The sequence below is a fragment of the Cetorhinus maximus genome, chromosome 11, assembly GCF_964194155.1.
Source record: "Cetorhinus maximus chromosome 11, sCetMax3.hap1.1, whole genome shotgun sequence".
Taxonomy (NCBI): Eukaryota; Metazoa; Chordata; class Chondrichthyes; order Lamniformes; family Cetorhinidae; genus Cetorhinus; species Cetorhinus maximus.
In genome coordinates, this window is record NC_135889.1 from 120,849,538 (window position 1) to 120,869,441 (window position 19,904).

The 19,904-nt window shown below is 45.4% G+C and overlaps 1 protein-coding gene across 6 annotated transcripts in view; it reads left to right on the forward strand.

Annotated features, from left to right (window-relative positions):
• Positions 1 to 19,904, forward strand: part of dnajb2 (DnaJ heat shock protein family (Hsp40) member B2) — a 151,879-nt gene that overhangs the window by 97,432 nt on the left and 34,543 nt on the right. For 2 of the 6 annotated variants that reach the window (XM_078552702.1, XM_078552701.1), the window contains exons 1-2: positions 28 to 200; positions 18,421 to 18,507. In XM_078552702.1, the coding sequence (XP_078408828.1) occupies positions 18,443 to 18,507 (65 nt within the window). In that variant the 5' untranslated portion in view covers positions 28 to 200; positions 18,421 to 18,442. Of the gene's footprint in view, positions 1 to 23; positions 201 to 18,420; positions 18,508 to 19,904 lie in introns of those variants that run through there. The other 4 variants (XM_078552700.1, XM_078552704.1, XM_078552699.1 and 1 more) reach the window with 4 other exon arrangements.

Consider the following 19,904-nt stretch of genomic DNA (forward strand, 5'->3'; position numbering starts at 1 on the left):
TGCTGAGTGAGCGCGCGTGCGTCCTGGGACGGGAGGGATTTTTTTTTTCTGGACGTTTCTGCAGCTTATTGTCGACGTCGCGGTGAGCTCAGAGTGAAGGGCAGGCCGGCAGAAACAGCGAGAGAAACACCGAGGAAGAGAAAGCGGGAGAGAGAGAGACAGAGAGAGAGAGCCAAGGGGGTCACTGCTCACTGAGACAGGTAGGAGCATTGGAACTTCATAACTTCCAATAAACAGAATCTTAAAAACTGCCCCACCAAACATGGGAGGTTATTTTGATCATGTTAAATATAATAAGCTGTCCCCTGAAATCTATCTGTTTTTTAACACATGTATTTAAATAGTTTTCCTGAGGTAAGATCATCCTGTTATTGGTTTGGGAGCCCTGTTAACCGGTTTACCACAAGGAAACCCCCCTCAGAATAATTTTAGTGCAACATTGTAACAGTCGCATTGATCTCCTGGATACTTTGTAACCGGGTGGTCCCTCCTCGCTTTGTCCCAGTTGTTACATTCCGGTGCAGTTGTTACTTTGTATCCAGACTTTGTTACTTTGTGGCTGGGTTCATGTTCTGTTGCTACAAGCCTCCCTGCCTGGCGCACACTAACCTGCTCGCCAGCCCCTGACCCGCCTCCCCCGGCTGCCTATTGGTCGGCTGGCTGCCCCGCGGCCTTTCTATTGGCCACGCAAGCTATCAGTTATCCCCTGCCCCTCCCCTCCCTCCTAAACATTGTGTCGCTTTGAAATAAAAACAGAAAATTCTGGAGAATGCTCGGGCCAGTCAGACAGTGGAGGGAGAATCAGAGCTAACAGAAGGTTTGCCAACCCCCTCCCCCCCCCCCCTTCCCTTCACCTACCTCCAAAACATCCCCTGGAATGATGTTCCCAAGAAGAGCACCCTCCCCGGTGCCCTGGTCAAAATTTATCCCTCTATCAAAATCGGATCATCACATTGCTGTTTGCGGGATCTTGCTGTGCTCAAATTAGTCATTGTGTTTCCTACATCCTACTTCAAAAGTACGTCATTGGCTGTAAAGTGCATTGAGATGTCGGGTGGTCGTGGAAAGTGGTATAGGAACATAATAGGCCATTCAGCCCCTTGAGCCTGCTCTGCCACTCCAGTAGATCATGATCGATCTTCTACCCCAATGTCATTTTCCCCGCACTACCCCCACACCGCTGGCTATATAAGTGCAAATCTTTGTTCAGAATCCCTATTTTTGAAAGTTATTCATTCACCGTGGGTTGTGAGCGTCGCTGACAAGGTCAGCGTTTATTATCCATCACTAGTTGCCCTTGAGCTGAGTGGCTTGCTATAGGCCACTCCGCTGGGATGGTCAATCAAGTTGCCAACATTTGTTTCCCATCCCTAATTGCCCTTGAACTGAATGCCTTGCTAGGCCATTTCAGGGGGCAGTGAAGAGTCAACCATGTTGCTGTGGGTCTGGAGTCACAAGTAGGCCAGACCAGGTAAGGATGGCTGGTTTCCTTCCCTAAAGGACAGGTAGGTTTTTTAATGACAATCCGAAGGTTTCATGGTCACCATTACTGATACTAGTTTTTTAATTCTGTAATTTATTCCATTAAATTTACATTGCCCAGCTGTGTTGTGGTGGGATATGAATTCGCTTGTCTGGTTTATTAGTCCCAATCCTAACACTAACCCAGATGGAACCACAATACTACCCCTTCAATCTGCATCTACAATCTTACAGGCAGTGCATTTCAGACCCTAACAACTCACAGCATTTCATAACATATATGTTTTATATACGTATACATAATATATGCTGCACATGGTAATCTGCAGCACTGCTAGTCTTAGGAAGGGCATCACCCTGTTGTAAACACGAAGGTGGGACTTTTAATTGCCAAAAGTTAGACTCGGGACTCTTTAAGAAAATCAAACATAGGAAGAGAATAATCATGGGATCATCTTTTAAAAAGAGGTATCAGCAATGACTGGATTAGCATCACATTTCCCTTTGAGTCAGAAGGCCCCACTCCAGAGACTTGACCTTGTCACTCAGGCGCTGAGGGAGTGCTGCACTGAAGGAGGCACTGTATTTTGGATGAGAGGTTAAACCCGAGGCCATCTGTCCTCCCGGGTGGATGTAAAATATCCTATGGCATTATTCAAAGAAGAACAGGGGCCCAGTGCCCCTGGCCAATATTTATCTCCTAACCAACATCACCAAAAAATCAGATTATCTGGTCATTTATCTCGTTGTTGTTTGTGGGAGCTGGCTGTGTGCAAATTGACTGCTATGTTTCATACATTAAAAGTGACTGCATGTGGAAAGTTCCTCATTGTCTGTGAAACACTGTGAGACGTCCTGAGGTCATGAAAGGCGCTGTATAATTTTCAGAAAAATTCATCCTAGAATGAAGGGCTTATCTTATGAAGATAGGCTGAGGGGCTGGGCCTATAACCACTGGAGATTAGAAGAATCACAGGTGATGTTATTGAAACATAAGATCCTGAGGGGGACTTGATTAGATGGAAACTGGGAGGATGTTTTCACTTGTGGGGAGGACTAGATCAGGGGAGACAGTTCAATAATAGGAAGTCTCCCTGTTAAGATGGAGATGAGGAGAAATATTTCTGCTGAGAGGGCTGTTAGTCTGTGGAATTCTCTTCCCCAGTGAGCAGTGCAGGCGGGGTTTTTTAAAATTCATTCATTGGATGTGGGCTTCGCTGGCTGGGCCAGCATTTATTGCCCATTCCTAATTGCCCTTGAGAAGGTGGTGGTGAGCTGCCTTCTTGAACCAATGCAGTCCATGTGCTGTAGGTACACACAGAGCGCTGTTACAGGGAGGGAGTTCCAGGATTTTGACCCAGCGACAGTGAAGGAACGGTGATATATTTCCAAGTCAGGATGGTGAGTGACTTGGAGGGGAAATTCCAGGTGGTGGTGTTCCCATCTATCTGCTGCCCTTGTAACGGTCATGAGTTTGGAAGGTGCTGTCTACAGAGGCTTGGTGAGTTCCTGCATTGCACCTTGTAGATGATACACACTGCTGCTACTGTGTCGGTGGTGGAGGGAGTGAATGTTTGTGGGTGGGGTGTAATCAAGTGCTAGGATGGTGTCCAGCTTCTTGAGTGTTGTCCACAGGTAAGTGGGGAGTATTCCATCATACTCCTGACTTGTGCCTTGTAGATGGTGGACAGGCTTTGAGGAGTCAGGAGATGACCTACTTGGCGGAGGATTCCTAGCCTCTGACCTACTCTTGTAGCCACAATATTTATATGGCTAGTACAGTTCAGTTTCTGGTCAATGGTAAACCCCAGAATGTTGACAGTAGAGGATTCAGTGATGGTGATACCATTGAACATCAAGGGATGATGGTTAGATTTTCTTTTATCTGACATGGTCATTCGCACCACATAAGTGCCAGGCAATGTTACTTGCCACTTTTCAGCCCAAGCCTGGATATTGTCCAAATCTTGCTGCATTTGGACATGGGTTGCTTCAGTATCTGAGGAGTTGCGAATGGTGCTGAACATTGTGCAATCATCAGCGAACATCCCCACTTCTGACCTTATGATGGAAGGAAGATTATTGATGAAGCAGCTGAAGATGGTTGGGACTAGGACACTACCCTGAGAAACTCCTGCAATAATGTCCTGGAGCTGAGGTGATTGACCTCCAACAACCATGACCATCTTCTTTTTTGTGTTAGATATGACTCCAACCAGCAGAGAGTTTCCCCTCTGATTCCCATTGACTCCAGTTTTGCTAGGGCTCTTTGATGCCACATTTGGTCAAATGCTGCCTTGATGTCAAGGGCAGTCACTCTCGCCTCACCTCGGGAGTTCAGCTCTTTTGTCTGTGTTTGGACCAAGGCTGTAATGAGGTCAGGAGCGGAATGATCCTGGCGGAACCCAAACTGAGTGTAAGTGAGCGGATTATTTCTAAGCAATTGCCGCTTGATGACCTCTTCCAATACTTTACTGATGATCGGGAGTAGACTGATGGGGCGGTAATTAGCCACGTTGGAATGTCCTGTATTTTGTGGACAGGATATACATGGGTAATTTTCCACATAGCTGGATAAATGCCAGTGTTGTAGCTGTACTGGAACAACTTGGCTAGGGGGTGAGGCAAGTTCTGGAGCACAAGCCTTCAGTACTATTGCCAGAATATTGTCAGCATCCATTATCCAATGCCTTCAGCTGCTTCTGAATATCACATGGGAGTGAATTGAATTGGCTGAAAACTAGCATCTGGAGGAAGATGAGATAATCACCCACTCGGCACTTCTGGCTCAAGATTGTTGCGAATGCTTCAGCCTTATCTTTTGCACTGCTGTGCTGGGCTCCTCCATCATTGAGGATGGGGATATTTGTGGAGCCTCCTCCTCCAGTGAGTTGTTTAATTGTCCACCACCATTCACGACTGGATGTGGCAGGACTGCAGAGCTTAGATCTGATCCTTTAGTTGTGGAATCGCTTAGCTCTGTCTATTGCTTGCTGCTTATGCTGTTTGGCACGCAAGTAGTCCTGTGTTACAGCTTCACCAGGTTGACACCTCAATTTTAGGTATGTCTGGTGCTGCTCCTGGCATGCCCTCCTGCACTCTTCATTGAACCAGGGTTGATCCCTTGGCTTGATGTTAATGGTAGAGTGGGGGATATGCCAGGCCATGAGGTTACAGATTGTGGTTGAGTACAATTCTGCTGCTGCTGATGGCTCACAGCACATCATGGATGCCTAGCCATGAGTTGCTAGATCTGTTTGAAATCTATCCCATTTAGCACGGCGGTAGTACCACACAACACAATGGAGGGTATCCTCAATGTGAAGACGGGACTTTGTCTCCACAAGGACTATGTGGTGGTTACTCCTACTGATACTGTCATGGACAGATGTGTTTATGGCAGGAAGGTTGGTCAGGATGAGGTCAAGTATGTTTTCACCTCTTGTTGGTTCCCTCACCACCTGCCGCAAACCCAGTCCAGCAGCTATGTCCTTTAGGACATGGCCAGCTCGGTCAGTAGTGGTGCTACCGAGCCACTCTTGGTGATGGACATTGAAGCCCCCCACCCAGAGTACATTCTGTGCCCTTGCCACCCTCAGTGCTTCCTCCAAGTGGTGTTCAGCATTGAGGAGCACTGATTCATCAGATTGGTTGGGGTGGGTGGGGGGGGGGGGGTGGTTGGTGGGCACGGTACGTGGTAAACGGCAGGAGGTTTCCTTGCCCGTGTCATTGAATGTATTCAAGGTAAGTTGGGCAGATTTTTGATAAGACGAGGGAGTCGAGGGTTACGGGTGACAGACACGAAAGTGGAGTTGAGTCCATGATCTTATTGAGTGGTGGAACCGGTGTCAAAGGGCCAAATGGTCCACTCCTGCTCCTAAGTGCTGTGTTCCACTGTGTGTGTTCCTGGCAAGACCAACATTTATTGTGTGTCCTGAATTGGAAATCAACCACATTGCTGCAGGTCTGGAGTTACACATAAGCCAGACTAGGTAGATGCTGCAGATTTCTTTCTCGAATTAGAAACAAGTAGCTTTATGGTCATCATGACTGATATGAGCCTTCAGTTCCAAATTTCCAAATCCTCAGGGTAGTGTCCTAGGCCCAACCATCTTCAGCTGCTTAATCAATGACCTTCCATCATAAGGTCAGAAGTGGGGATGTTCGCTGATGATTGCACAATGTTCAGCACCATTCGCGACTCCTCAGATGCTGCATTTGGACATGGACTGCTTCAGTAAGACCTGGACAATATCCAGGCTTGGGCTGAAAAGTGGTAAATAACATTTGCACCACCCAAGTGCTAGGCAAAGACCCCCTCCAACAAGGGAGAATTCAACCATCGCCTCTTGATGTTCAATAGCATTACCATCACTAAATCCCCCACTGTCAACATCCTGGGGGTGACCATTGACCAGAAACTGAACTGGACTAGCCATATAAATACGTGGCTACAAGAACAGGTCAGAGGCTAGGAATCATGGGACGAGTAACTCACCTCCTGACTCCCCAAAGCCTGTCCACCATCTACAAGGCTCAAGTCAGGAGTGTGATGGAATAGTCTCCACTTCCCTGGATGAGTGCAGCTACAACACTGAAGAAGCTGGACACCGTCCAGGACAAAGCAGCCCGCTTGATAAGCACCACATCCACATTCACTCCCTCCACCACTGACGCACAGTAGCAGTAGTATGTACCATCTACAAGATGCACTGCAGACTCCTTAAACAGCACCTTCCAAACCCATGACTGCTACTACCTAGAAGGACAAGGGCAGCAGATAAATGGGAACACCACCACCTGGAAGTTCCCCTCCAAGTCACTCACCATCCTGACTTGGAAATATACCGCCGTTCCTTCAGTGTCGCTGGGTCAAAATCCTGGAACTCCCTCCCTAACAGCACAATGGGACTGCAGCGGTTTAAGAAACAAGCTCACCATCACCTTCTCGAGGGCAATTAGGGATGGGCAATAAATGCTGGCCCAGCCAGCGAAGCCCACATCCCGTGAATGAATAAAAAAATAAATAAACTGCTCCTAAGTTGCTCTACATGCTGGAATTGTGTACCTCGGGTGTTCCTTGAGCCCGCTTGAAAAGCAGTGCCAGAGTCATTGATTGTTTCGTGGATCAGCACTGAGAGACCAACCATATAACCCAGACAAAATTTCAAGGACTCCACCATCCAACCTTTTCCCTTGAACCATTGACTTTTAACCTTTGGCAGAATTTTGTGTGTGCGTGTGCGCACATGCCTATGTGTGTGTGTGAGAGAGACTTAGGTATTTCAAAAGAGTATACTCCCATATTCCATACTGTATAAGTTATATATATACTGTTAATAAGCTTTGCCTTTCTATTCGACAAGACTGGTTTTATAATAAACTAATAATTTTTGTTGTTTATTGAAGAAGCCTGGTCATTGGGTGGTCATTCTGAGATTAATAGGGAAAGCACATATTTGGTATTGACTATAACTAGCTGGAAACATCATTTAAGTATATGTTGTGACCTGTGGAGTATTGGAACTACAGGCAGACAGTGCACTCCTTCCATCCCAGTCGTAACAGTGGATAAAGGGGAACCAGTAGATATTGTATTCCTTCATTTCGATAAGGTGCTACACAAAAGGTTAATAGGCAAAGTAAGAGCTGAAGGAGTTGGGGGTAATATATTAGTATGGATAGAGCTGGACAGGAAGCATAGAGTGAACATAAATGGGACTTTGCCAAGTTGACAGGCTATGACTAGGGGAATGCCTCAAGGATCTGTGCCAGGACCTCAGTTATTTACAAAGAGACATAGAGCAATGTACCTAAGTTTGCTGATGATACAAAGGTGGAAATGTAAACTGTGAGGAGGACACCAGAGAGGCTGCAAAGAGATTATAGACAGTGTTATGAACACTTTAATTATAGAAAGTGGTTCATCTTCAACATTCTTGAAAAATGTGTGTTTTAAAAGACATAAGGGTTAATGCAGGACTCTGATTGCTAAACCTGGAAAAAGTATCCTTTTACAAGAAAAGGTTAGTAAGCAGCTGTGTTTAAAAAAAAAACTGTAAACCTCTTGACCCTGGTGAACTGTGTACAAAGGGTGGGTGGGGGTGGGGGTGGGGGCGGTCTCATGGGTTTCATGGCTCTGGGGAAAAATCCATGCCTGGAAGACTTGTGTTTAAAAATTGGTTTTGGTTTTGCTTTTGAGAAGAGAAGGACCAACTGTGAAAAGAGGACTGCAGCCTTTTTGTGGTCCAGAGCCAGTCAGTAGCCAGAAGTGAATGTAAGCTGTTCCTAAGTTGCTATGTGCTGATATAGAGTACCTGTGAGTGTTCCTCAAGCCCGCCTGAAAAGCAGTGCCAGAGTCATTGATTGTTTCGCTGATCAGCACTGAGAGACCAACCATATAACCCAGACACCATTTCAAGGACTCCACCATCTACCCTTTTCCCTTGAACCATTGACTTTTAACCTTTGGCAGAATTCCTCTATTTCAGTTTTTTATTTAATTGTTTTCTTTTGTGTGTGTGTGAGTGCACGAGTGTGTGAATGTTAATGACTTAGGATATCTTGAAAGAATAATTAGTATAATTTCATATTCCATCTTAATAATCTTTGCATTTCTATTTGACAAGACTGGTTTTATAATAAACTAATAATTTTATTGTTTGTTGAAGGAAGCCTGGCTAAAGTCTCTTTTATTCTGGGTAACAGTAGTGAAGGTAAATAATTGGCCATTTTGGTGAGTGAATTGAACATTTAAACTAATGTTGTGACCTGTGGAGTAGCGGGGCTAGATCAACTGCACACTCCTTCCATCCTGGTTGTAACAACATGTTAAGTGAGTGGGCAACAAGATGGCTGATGGAGTATAATGTGGGAAAGTGTGAAGCTATTGATCGTCGGAATAGAACCGCAGGATATTTTTTAAAAGGTGGTATACTTGTTAATGTATGTCAGAGAAACTTGGGTGTACTCATCCAAGAAACTGAAAGTTAGCAGACAGGTACAGCAAGCATAAAAACAAAAAGCTAAAAGCTACTGCGGATGCTGGAAATCCAAAACAAAACAAAAACAGAATTACCTGGAAAAACTCAGCAAGTCTGGCAGCATCGGCGGAGAAGAAATCAGTTAACGTTTCGAGCCTTCATGGCCCTTCGGCAGAACTGCAGCATAGTTTCAACAAGGGAGAAATATAAATTGGTTTAAGGTGGGTGGGGGGGTGGGGGGGGGGGAAGAGACACATTGAGGGTGTGGTGTGAGCAGATAATCAAAATATGTCACAGACAAAAGGGTCAAAGAGGTGTTGAAGGTGGTGGTCTTTGAGAAAAGTGCTAATTAAGAATGGAAAACAGGATATTCAAAGTACAGCTCTAGTGGGGGTGGGGTGGAAAGACTAAAGGTTTTAGTTTTAGATTTAAAAATAATGGAAATAGGTGGGGAAAGAAGAATCTATATAAATTATTGAAAAAAAAAGCGGGTGGGGGGGAAAAGAAACGGGGTGGGGATGGGGGGAGGGGGAGTTTAAGATCTAAAGTTGTTGAATTCAATATTCAGCCCAGAGGGCTGTAAAGTGCCTAGTCGGAAGATGAGGTGCTGTTCCTCCAGTTTGCGTTGGGCTTCACTGGAACAATGCAGCAAGCCAAGGACAGACATGTTGGCAAGAGAACAGGGTGGAGTGTTAAAATGGCGAGCGACAGGGAGGTTTGGGTCTTTCTTGCGGACAGACCGCAGGTGTTCCGCAAAACGGTTGCCCAGTTTGCGTTTGGTCTCTCCAATGTAGAGGAGACCGCATTGGGAGCAACGAATGCAGTAGACTAAGTTAGGGGAAATGCAAGTGCAATGCTGCTTCACTTGAAAGGAGTGTTTGGGCCCTTGGACGGTGAGGAGAGAGGAAGTGAAGGGACAGGTGTTGCATCTTCTGCGTGGGCATGGGGAGGTGCCATAAGTGGGGGTTGAGGAGTAGGGGGTGATGGAGGAGTGGACCAGGGTGTCCCGGAGGGAACGATCCCTACGGAATGCCGTCAAGGGGGGTGAAGGGAAGATGTGTTTGGTGGTGGCATCATGCTGGAGTTGGCGGAAATGGCGGAGGATGATCCTTTGAATGCGGAGGCTGGTGGGGTGATAAGTGAGGACAAGGGGGACCCTATCATGTTTCTGGGAAGGAGGAGAAGGCGTGAGGGAGGATGCGCGGGATATGGGCCGGACACGGTTGAGGGCCCTGTCAACGACCGTGGATGGAAAACCTCGGTTAAGGAAGAAGGAGGACATGTCAGAGGAGCTGTTTTTGAAGGTAGGTACAGCAAGCAGTTAGGAAGAAAAATGGCATGTTGGCCTTTATTGCAAGGGGATTGGAGTACAAGAATAAAGAAGTCTCGCTAAAATTGTGCAGGGTTTTGGTGAGACCACATCCGGAATACCGTGTACAGTTTTGTTCTCCCTATTTAAGAAAGGATATATTTGCATTGGACGCAGCACAGTGAAGATTCTCTAGGCTGGCCCCTGGGTGAAAAGGTTGTCCTATGATGAGAGACCGAGTATGTTGGGCCTACTGTATATACTTGAGTAACGGTCAGTGTTGTGTTATGTTCGAGCCCTGACTTTTCACCAAAACATCCAAACTCTTTGTGCTTAACCACCCGCGTACCACTGAAGTGAAACTTGCCATTGTGCAAACCTACTCATTGATAGAATAGCACACCATCGAAGGTGGCTGTTCAGCTCCTTGTGTCCGCACTTGTCAACATGCGATTAAGAACACTTTTTAGGCTCCTTTTACTCTACTTTTGAGGGCGCGGTTGGTGGGAACAGTCTCTGAGCCTAGCAACTCTGCGATAACGAGATGATGGGAGAGGGTGATAACAATTCTGTGATTCTGGATGGACTTCAACCCCTCAAAAATATTACTTGTGTAAAAGCCGATCCCTACTTTTTGGCCAAAAATTTAGCCTTAGAAACTCGACTTTTATACATGACTATACAGTATATTCTGTGGAATTTAGAAGAATGAGGTGAACTCATTGATACATACAAAATCCTGAAGAGCCTCGATAAGGTGGACTCTGCGAGATTGTTTCCATTGGTCAGAGAATCTAAAACACGGGGGCACAATCTCAGGATAAGGGGGCAATTATTTAGGACTGAGAAGAGGAGAAATGACTTCACTCAAAGGCTGGTGAATCTTTGGAATTCTCTACCTCAGAGGGTTGTGGATGCTTCATCGTTGAATAGATTTAAGGCTGGGATAGACAGATTTTTGGTCTTTCAGGGAATCGAGGGATCTGGGAAGTGGGCAGGGAAGTGTTGAAGTCCAATATCAGCCATGGTCGTATTGAATGGCTGAGCAGGTTGTGTAGGCTACGGTCTAATTCTGTTCCTATCTCTAGTGCTCTTGTGAGAGTTGGTTGTAAGTTAGCACCCAGGAAAGGGCTGGTTCATCGAACTAGAAAATATCTTCCTGATTTGACCTGATTTGATGCCATCGGACTCCTGGCTGGCTTCCCACATTTCACCCTCCCTAAGCTTAAGGTCATCCAAAACTCTGCTGTCCATGTCTTTAATCGGACCGAGTCCCGTTCACCCATCACCCCTGTGCTCACTGACCTACACTGACTCCTGGTTAAGTAAAGCTTTGATTTTAAAACTCTCATCCATGTCTTCCAGCCCTTCCCTATCTCTGTAATCTCCAGCGCCACAGGCCCCCAAGATGACTGCACTCCTCTAATCCTGGCCTCTTGCGCATCCCTGATTTCCATTTGTTCCTCCACTGGTGGCAGCACATTCAGTTGCCTGGGCCCTACGCTTTGGAATTCCCTCCCCCGCCACCACTCCCAACTCTCTGCCTCCCTTTTCCTCCTTTTATGACACCTCTTAAAACCTGCCTCTTTGAGCCAGCTTTTGGGTAATCTGCCCTGATATCTCCTGTGGCTCACTTGTCTAATTTTGCTTCATGATATGCTCCTGCGAAATACCTTTGGATGTTTCGTTACATTATTGATTACGTATTTATAACGTTTTTGTTGCCAGATAATTTATGAGTGAAGCCTTGGAGAGACCTAATGGGTGAGCCTGAGGCAAGTTGGAGTCAGTGGATGACCTCCAGTAGCGCTTGATGAAGTTGGGCATGTAGGGACTGTGGTGTTCAGGTGGAAGGGCAAGGAAAGTGTTTTCAATTTTGGAGACAATTCGGGTCTTTGCAGCAATGGGGGTGGGGATGTGGGGGTGGGGATGTGTGGGGCAAATCTGTCTCCTCTTGTTACAAATGCTACTGGACCTGCTATTTACTTTCAGCTCTCTCTATTTTGTTTCTAGAATCCAGGTTTTTCTGCCTATTCAGGGCAGTTTCCCCACTCTGCCAAATTCAGATTTTCCATTTGACCTACAGTCAAGTGCCTGCAATAGTTAAATAGGTTCAGATTCAGGGAGAGGCTGATGCAGTGAGTTTGTCCATTCAACCCTACAACTTGAGTTCAGGAGAAAACTTAAGAGGCGAAAAGTCTCCTCTTTCTGCAGTTCGTAACGTGGTTATGCCATGAGTTTTGGCTTGAGCCTTACTGCCGTAGCGAAATGCCATATTTTACCAGCTGGAAGTGGCAGTCTCTAACATAACCAATATGAGGAAAAGCTTTGTTCTTCCTACTCAACAAGGGGTTATGGTTAGGAATGCTCCATCTGTTAGGGTGGTGGATATCGATTCAATAGTAGTTTTCCAAAGGGATTTGGATAACTACTTAGAACCATAGAAAAGCTACAGCACAGAAGGAGGCCATTTGGCCCGTCTTGTCCATGCCAGCCCAAGGACACCCAGGTGCCCTTTCTAATCCCACCTCCCTGCACCCGGCCCATAGCCCTGCAGCTTACAGCACTTTAGGTGCAGATCCAGCTACTTTTTAAAAGAGTTTAAAGTTTCTGCCTCTACCACCAACTTGGGCAGCGAATTCCAGACAACCACTACCCTCTGCATAAAAAAGTTCTTCCTCATGTCCCCCCTACACCTTCTGCCACTTATCTTGAATCTATGTCCCCTGGTTCTAGAATTCTCTATCAAGGGAAACAATTTTACCCTGTCCACTCTATCTATTCCCCTCATAATTTTGTACACCTCAATCAAGTCACCTCTCAGCCTTCTTTGTTCTAAGGAAAATAATCCCAACCTATCCAATCTCTCCTCGTAGCTACACTTTTCTAACCCTGGCAACATTCTTGTAAACCTCCTCTGCACTCTCTCCAGAGCTATTACGTCCTTCCTGTAATGTGGTGACCAGAACTGCACACAATACTCCAGTTGTGGCCTCACCAGTGTTTTATACAATTCCAACATTATATCCTTACTTTTATATTCTATACCTTTGCCAATGAAGGAGACCATTCCATATACCTTCTTTACAACCTTGTCTACTTGATCTGCTGCCTTCAGGGACCTGTGTACTTGTACGCCAAGATCTCTCACTTCATCTACCCCTCTTAGTATATTCCCTTTTATTTTGTAATCCCTGTAACTGTTTGACCTCCCTAAATGTATGACCTCACACTTCTCTATGTTAAAATCCATCTGCCACTTCACCGTCCACTCCACCAACCCATCTATATCGTTTTGGAGATTATGGCTATGCTCTACACTATCCACTACTCGGCCAATCTTCATGTCATCTGCAAATTCCCAATCGTGCCCCCCACGTTCACGTCCAAGTCGTTAATATATAACACAAACAGCAAGGGGAAGGAGAAAATATTTCCTGCGATGTGGGGAAAGAGCCGGGAGAGTAGGATCCCTCTACAGAATGGTCGACACAGGCTTGATGAGCCAAATGGCCTCATTCTGTGCTGTCCTAATCTTACTGTGTTTCTATTCTGTGGATTTAAGTCAGTGAAATGAAACAGCTTTGACAGCTGACTGGACATGAGGTAAGAAGCTCAGCTCAGGCCAGCTGGGGTAGCCTCTGAGTCAGAAGGTCATGGGTTTAACTCCCACTCCCAAAACTGGAGCACAAATATCTAGGCTGACACCCCCCAGTGCAGTATTGAGGGAGTGCCGCATTGTCTTTCGCATAAGTCATCAAACCAAGACTCCATCTGCCTGTTTGAGTAGAAGTAAAACATCCCACTGTCACTATTTTAAAGAAGAGCGGAGGAGTTCTCCCCGGTGTCCTGGCCAATATTTGTCCCTTGAACAACATCAAAAAAACCCCCCCGGATTATCTGATCATTATAACCTTGCTGTTTGTGGGAGCTTGCTGAGTGCAAATTGGCCACTGTGTTTCCTACAACAGTAGCAGCTATAGTTCAAATGTATTTCCTTTGGCTGTAAAGGACTATGGGATGCCCTGAAGTTGTGAAAGGTGCTATACAAGTTCAAGTCTATGCAGTCTGTCAGTGAACAGGGTGCTGAGATCGCACTTTTGGGCTTTAACACTGGATGAAAGAAAGAATTGGCATGCATTAAGAGCGTTTAATGACTTTTTTTATTCTTTGATGGGATATAGATGTCACTGGCTAGGCCAACATTTTTATTGCCCATCCCTAATTGCTCTTGAGAAAGTCTTTTGGAATTCCCCAAAAGCACTTTACAGCCAATGTAGGAAACGTGGCAACCAATTTAGCGCACAGCAAGCTCCCACAAATGACGAATGAGTGACATCAATCTGTCTTAGTGATGTTGGTTGAGGGATAAATATTGGCCCAGGATACTGGGGAGATCTCCACTGCTCTCCTTCAAAATACCGTGGGACCTTTTACATCCACCTGAGGGGGCAGGCGTGCCCTCAGTTTTAACATTTCTTTATTTAGCAATACGAGAGTCTCTGGAGTGGAACTTGAATCCACAAATTTCTGACTTAGGGGGCTAGAGTGCTCCCCACTTGGGGAGTACTGTGGCATCTAATGGTGTTAAAGGATGGTTTATGTTTGGGCAAGATTGAGCTAAAGGAAGTTATTTGTCTTAAAAGGTGCGATGCAGGAGAGAGAAAGTAGAGCAACAGAAGCAGTTTGGGTGTCAGCGGTGATGGTGGAAAGGTTGAGTCCAGTGGGGTCGGTGATTCCATGTTTGCAAATGATGATGTGTCAAACAGTTCATTGTCTTTTGAGGGAACTGACTGACTGGTTGCTTTATAAGAAATAATAGCCCTTTACTGATGATTCTATGAATCATTCATTGCAGAACAGAAAGCAGCCCTTATACGGAGAGTGCTTGAAATGCTGCCTTTTGAACTCTTCTGTAACTGGAGATGAGGTTGGTATGTGGAGTGCCTTGGCTCAAAAACTGCAAATTTAATCACTGAGTGGGAGCATTGGAATGTGCGGGACTAGAATAAACAGCAATTTGCATTTATAAAGCACCTTTTAATGTGGTAAACCATACCTTGGTGCTTCGCAGTGTCCTTAACAAACCAAAAAAAAAATTGACGCCGAGTTAAATAAGAGATGCAGCCTTGATGGGCCAAATGGCCTTCTCCTGCTCCTATTCCTTATATCGGAATAGTGACCAAAAACTTGGTCAAAGAAGGAAATTTTACCCACCACTACTAACCTGAGCTCACCTGTATCCTAATTTACGCCAAGTCCTGTTCAGCTGTTACCCTTGTGCTTTCTGACCTACGTTGGCTCCCGGTTCAGCAACACCTCAATTTTAAAATCCTGCCCCTTGTTTTCAGACACCCCCCCCCCGTCTCTGTAACCTCCTACAGCCCTCCAAGATCTCTATTCCTAACTCCAATTCTGACTTATTTGCACCCCCCCCGATTTTTAATCGCTCCACCATTGCCGGCTGTGCCTTCAACTGCCTGGGCCCTAAGCTCTGGAATTCCCTCTCTCAGCCTCTAAGCCTCCCTCCCTCTCTCTCCTCCTTCAAGATGCTCCTTAAAACCTACTTTTTTGTTGTAGTAGTTGTAGTTTTAAGGAGCACCTGAAAGGAATAGTGTGACACACCATCCTGACTTGGAAATATATCGGCCGTTCCTTCACTGTCACTGGTTCACAATCCTGGAACTCCCTCCCTAACAGCACTGTGGGTGTACCTACACCACATGGACTGCAGCGGTTCAAGAAGGCAGCTCACCACCACCTTCTCGAGTGCAATTAGGGATGGGCAATAAATTCTGGCCTTGCCAACGACGCCCACATCCCGTGAACGAATAAATTAAAAGAAAAAGATGGGCATTATTGCCAAGGTCAGCATTTGTTGCCCATCCCTAATTGCCCTTGAACTGAGTGGCTTGCAAGACCATTTCAGAGGGCAGTTAAGAGTCAAGCACATTGTTGTGGGTCTGGAGTCACATGTAGGCCAGACTGGGTAAGGACGGCAGATTTCCTTCTCTAAAGGACATTAGTGAACCAGATGGGGTTTTACAACAATCAATGATAGTTTCATGGTCACCATTACTGAGGCTAACTTTATGTTCCAGATTTATTAATTGAATTTAAATTCCACCAGCTGCCATGGTGGGATTGGAAGCCATGTCCCCAGAGCATTAGCCTGGGCCTCTGGATTACTAGTCCTGTGACAATACCACTACACCACTATCTACCCTCAAAGGTTAGGAATAGGCCATTAAAATGACTAAGCTGCTCCCAGATTTGAAGCTTTTTTTTTTCCCCCCTAGAAAGCTTTATTGCTTTAAGGCTGGAATCCATTCTCCCACCTCCTTCACCTCTCTAACCGCCACCCACCGTCCCCACTTTTATAACCACCTTTCCTGAAGGCTCTGGGATACAGTTGCACAAGACTGCCCTGCTTATGTGTCTCGTCTAAGAGGTCATTCTCCATCTGTGCAACTTGGATAGCGTGAGTATCCACAACCAGCGCTTTTGTCTGACAATGCTCCCGTGAAGCACCTTGGGATGTTTGACTATATTAAATGGACTTCATAAATGCAAGTTGTTGCTTCTGTGAAGGGGGAGTCTGCATTTCGGTTCTGGTCGGGGGGTGATGTGCTGGAGTCGATCGAGGAGCCTTGTTTCTGCCGAAGCGGGGGTGCGTTATTCAACGCTGGTTGGCAGCATTTCCGATGCTTGGCCTCTGAGGCATATTTATAAGTGACTCTGGTGGGGACATAAATAGCTCCTCATCACAGACTCATTGCTCAGGGATTGAAAATAGAGGCCAACAATTCTACTTGTCTGAAATCAGGGGCGTTGGAGCAGTGTGTGTCTGCTGTCTTTTCTCTTTATATCTGTATATGATATATTTACTTATACAGTATAAACTTATATATAATGACTTTTTGCTGTTATATATGTATATATGATTCATAGTAAATATTAACATACAGCGTCAGCTGCGGCTGAGTTGATTGCAGTCACATCCCTGAGTCAGAAAGTCGTGGGTTCTGGCCCCACTCTGAGACTTGAGTACAAAAGTTAATGCTGATGCTCCCAGCATCGTATCGAGGGTGCGATGCATTGTTGGGAGTGCCGCCTTCTGGGTTTAATAAGTCCACCTGCCCTCTCAGGTGGACGTAAAAGATCATGACGCGCCGTTGCGAAGGAGAGCAGGGAAGTTCTCCCTTTGGTGTCCTGGCTGTAATTTATCCCTCACAACCAACATCATAAAATCGAATTACCTGGTCATTATCTCTTTGCTGTTTGTGAGAGCTTGCTGTGTGCAAATTGGCTGCTGTGTTTGCAGATTCCAACAGTGGCTACACTTCAAAAGCATTTCATTGGCTGTAAAGTGCTTTGGAACATACAGTGGTTGTACAAGGCACTATTTGAATGCACATCTTTCTTTTTTCTATTAATTTAATTATTTATTGATTGATTAATTGATGGATGAATGAGTTTAGCCTCTGCACCCCCCAATCCCATCCAACCTGCACTCTCTGTTGCCCCAATCGACACCCAAAAAAAAAAACACCACTCCCAGAGCTTTATCCTGGGTTATCCTGCAAGTTGTTTGCTAGTGTGGCTCCATAGTTCATGACAAGGTTACCTTTGGGTTGGCGCACTATTCCCAGTTCAAAAGTTTGGACTTCTGGTCCATTTGTGCAAGAAAAGTTAGGTGTTCAAGCCACATGTCAGAGAGTTGAGCACAAAAAGAATTAGGCTGACAGTTCAGTATAGTACTCAGGGAGTGCTGCTCTGTCACAGGTGCCATCTGAGAATTTAACCTGAGGTCCCACCTGCCTTCTCAAGTGGACATAAAAGATCCAAATCACCAATTTGCAGAAGAATAGGGAGGTTCCTCTGGTACGCTAATCAATATTTTATTCCTCAAACAACATCACTCAAAACAGATCATTTATATAGACCCTTTCTTAGACCACACTTGGAGTACTATGCAAAGTCCTGGTCTCCTTATCATAGAAAAGGATATACAGGCACTGGAGAAGGTGTGAAAAAGATTTACTAGAATGACACCAGAAACTGGGATGGATGTAATTAAAGGGAAGCTAGATAAACACATGAGAGCCCCCCCTCTGGTCACAGCCCCCCTGCTGGTCTGGAGGAGGCAATAGCACGTTGCTTTTCCTCCTGGTACCGTAGGACTGTTTTTTAATAGAAACAAAACGACAGCTTATATTTCCGTAATGCCTTAAACACAGTGCAACGTTGCAAGACACTTCACAGGAGCATTATCAAACAAACATTTGACACCGAGTCACATGAGATATTTGGACAGGTGACCAAAAGCTTGGTCAAAGAGGTAGGTTTTCAGGAGCATCTTAAAGAAGGAGAGAGGGGCAGAGAGGTTCAGGTAGGAAATTCCACAGCTTGAGGTCCAGGTAGCTGAAGGCACAATCACCAATGGGGAGCGATGGAAATCGGGGTTGCGCAAGGGGCCAGAATCGGAGGAGCACAGAGATATTGGGGAGGGTTGTAGGGCTGGAGGAGGTTACAGAAATAGGGAGTGTGTGAGGCCATTGAGGAATTTGAAAACAAGGATGAGAATGTTGTTGCGGTGAGAAGATATTATTAATTTTTGATTTGCATCTTATTTTTGTCCTGCAGCCGGAACATTGCTGTGGAGGAAATGGTGGACTATTATAATATCTTGGGAGTCCCTCAGAATTCCTCTCAGGAAGACATTAAAAAAGCGTGAGTATTTGTGTCACTCTTCCCTAGATGCATACTGATCACCCTGCTGGAACACAGATATTATTAAAGTGTATGTATCTGTAAGTTAACTGAGTGCCTCTACTTGTAATGTGGCCTGGAACATCATAAATGTTGGATGAGAAAAGATCTAAATTGCCTTCTCACCATTCTGGTACTCGCCTGATACAATGGTAATGGAGATTTGGACTGATCACAGTGATCCATCTCCATCAATTAGTTATTAACAGATCCAGACATGAGGCAAGGCAAGCCCTCCAGTGATGGAGAGCTTTGGAAACCATAGGTCCAAAGTCACCTGTTCCTCCCAAATCACCACCAGTCCAATCTCAAGTCCCTCTCATACTGTAATCCTAAAATATTATTTTCCAAAATAAATCTATCCAACATGCATTTGAATGAATCGATCCTAATTGCTTCTGCTGTCTCGCTGGAAAGCCAGTTCGATAGGTCAACCACTCGCTCACAGAAGAAATATTTTGTGGGAGAAGACACCACTAGTGTCATAGGATCATGAGAAATTGAAGAAGGAGTTGGCTACTCAGCCCCTTGAGCCTGCAACGCTGCTCAATAAGATCATGGTTGATCTGAGTGTGACCTTAACTCCAATTCCCTACCTGCACCCCCCCCCAACCACCACCACAATCTTTGACTCTTTTGACCCTCTGCCCCTTCCCTCCCAGGACAGGTGGCAAATATACTGCTCCCTGTTCCTCTGGGAATCCGTTCTCCGCCTGCCTGCTAGAGCTGGAATTAGCACTGATTCGTAAAGGATAGGTCCTTGGATCAGACTGCCTTTAGGAATGTAATAAATTTTAAAATAATTAAGTGAGGTTACCCTGGATACGTAAGTATAAGAGCGTAACTGAATAGAGAACCTCGAAGAGGATGATCAGGAGCAATGTAGACTCCTGAAAACAGATAATGATGAGATGGTAAAATTGAAAGTAAAGAATGTTGGATAATTACTTTAGTATCAGGAGTCAAATGTGAGGCCATGTACTTTGGACCTAAATAGGATAGAACAGAGTGCTTTCTAAATGATGGAAAGCTAGAAACAGTGGTGATCCAAAGACACTTGAGGATCCATGTACATAAGAACATAAAAATGGATTGGGCAGGTACAGAAAAAGATCCAAAAGGCTAATGAAATGGTCTTATATCTGACCATTATATCTAGAGCACGACAATACAAAGGGTTAGAGGTCATGGACCGCAGTGGTTCAAGAAGGCAGCTCACCACTACCTTCTCAAGGGCAACTAGGGATGGGCAATAAACACTGGCCCAGCCAGCGAAGCCCACATCCTGTGAATGAATAAAAAATATGCTACAGCTGTACAAAGTCGTGGTTAGATGATCAACATCCTGGGGGTTACCA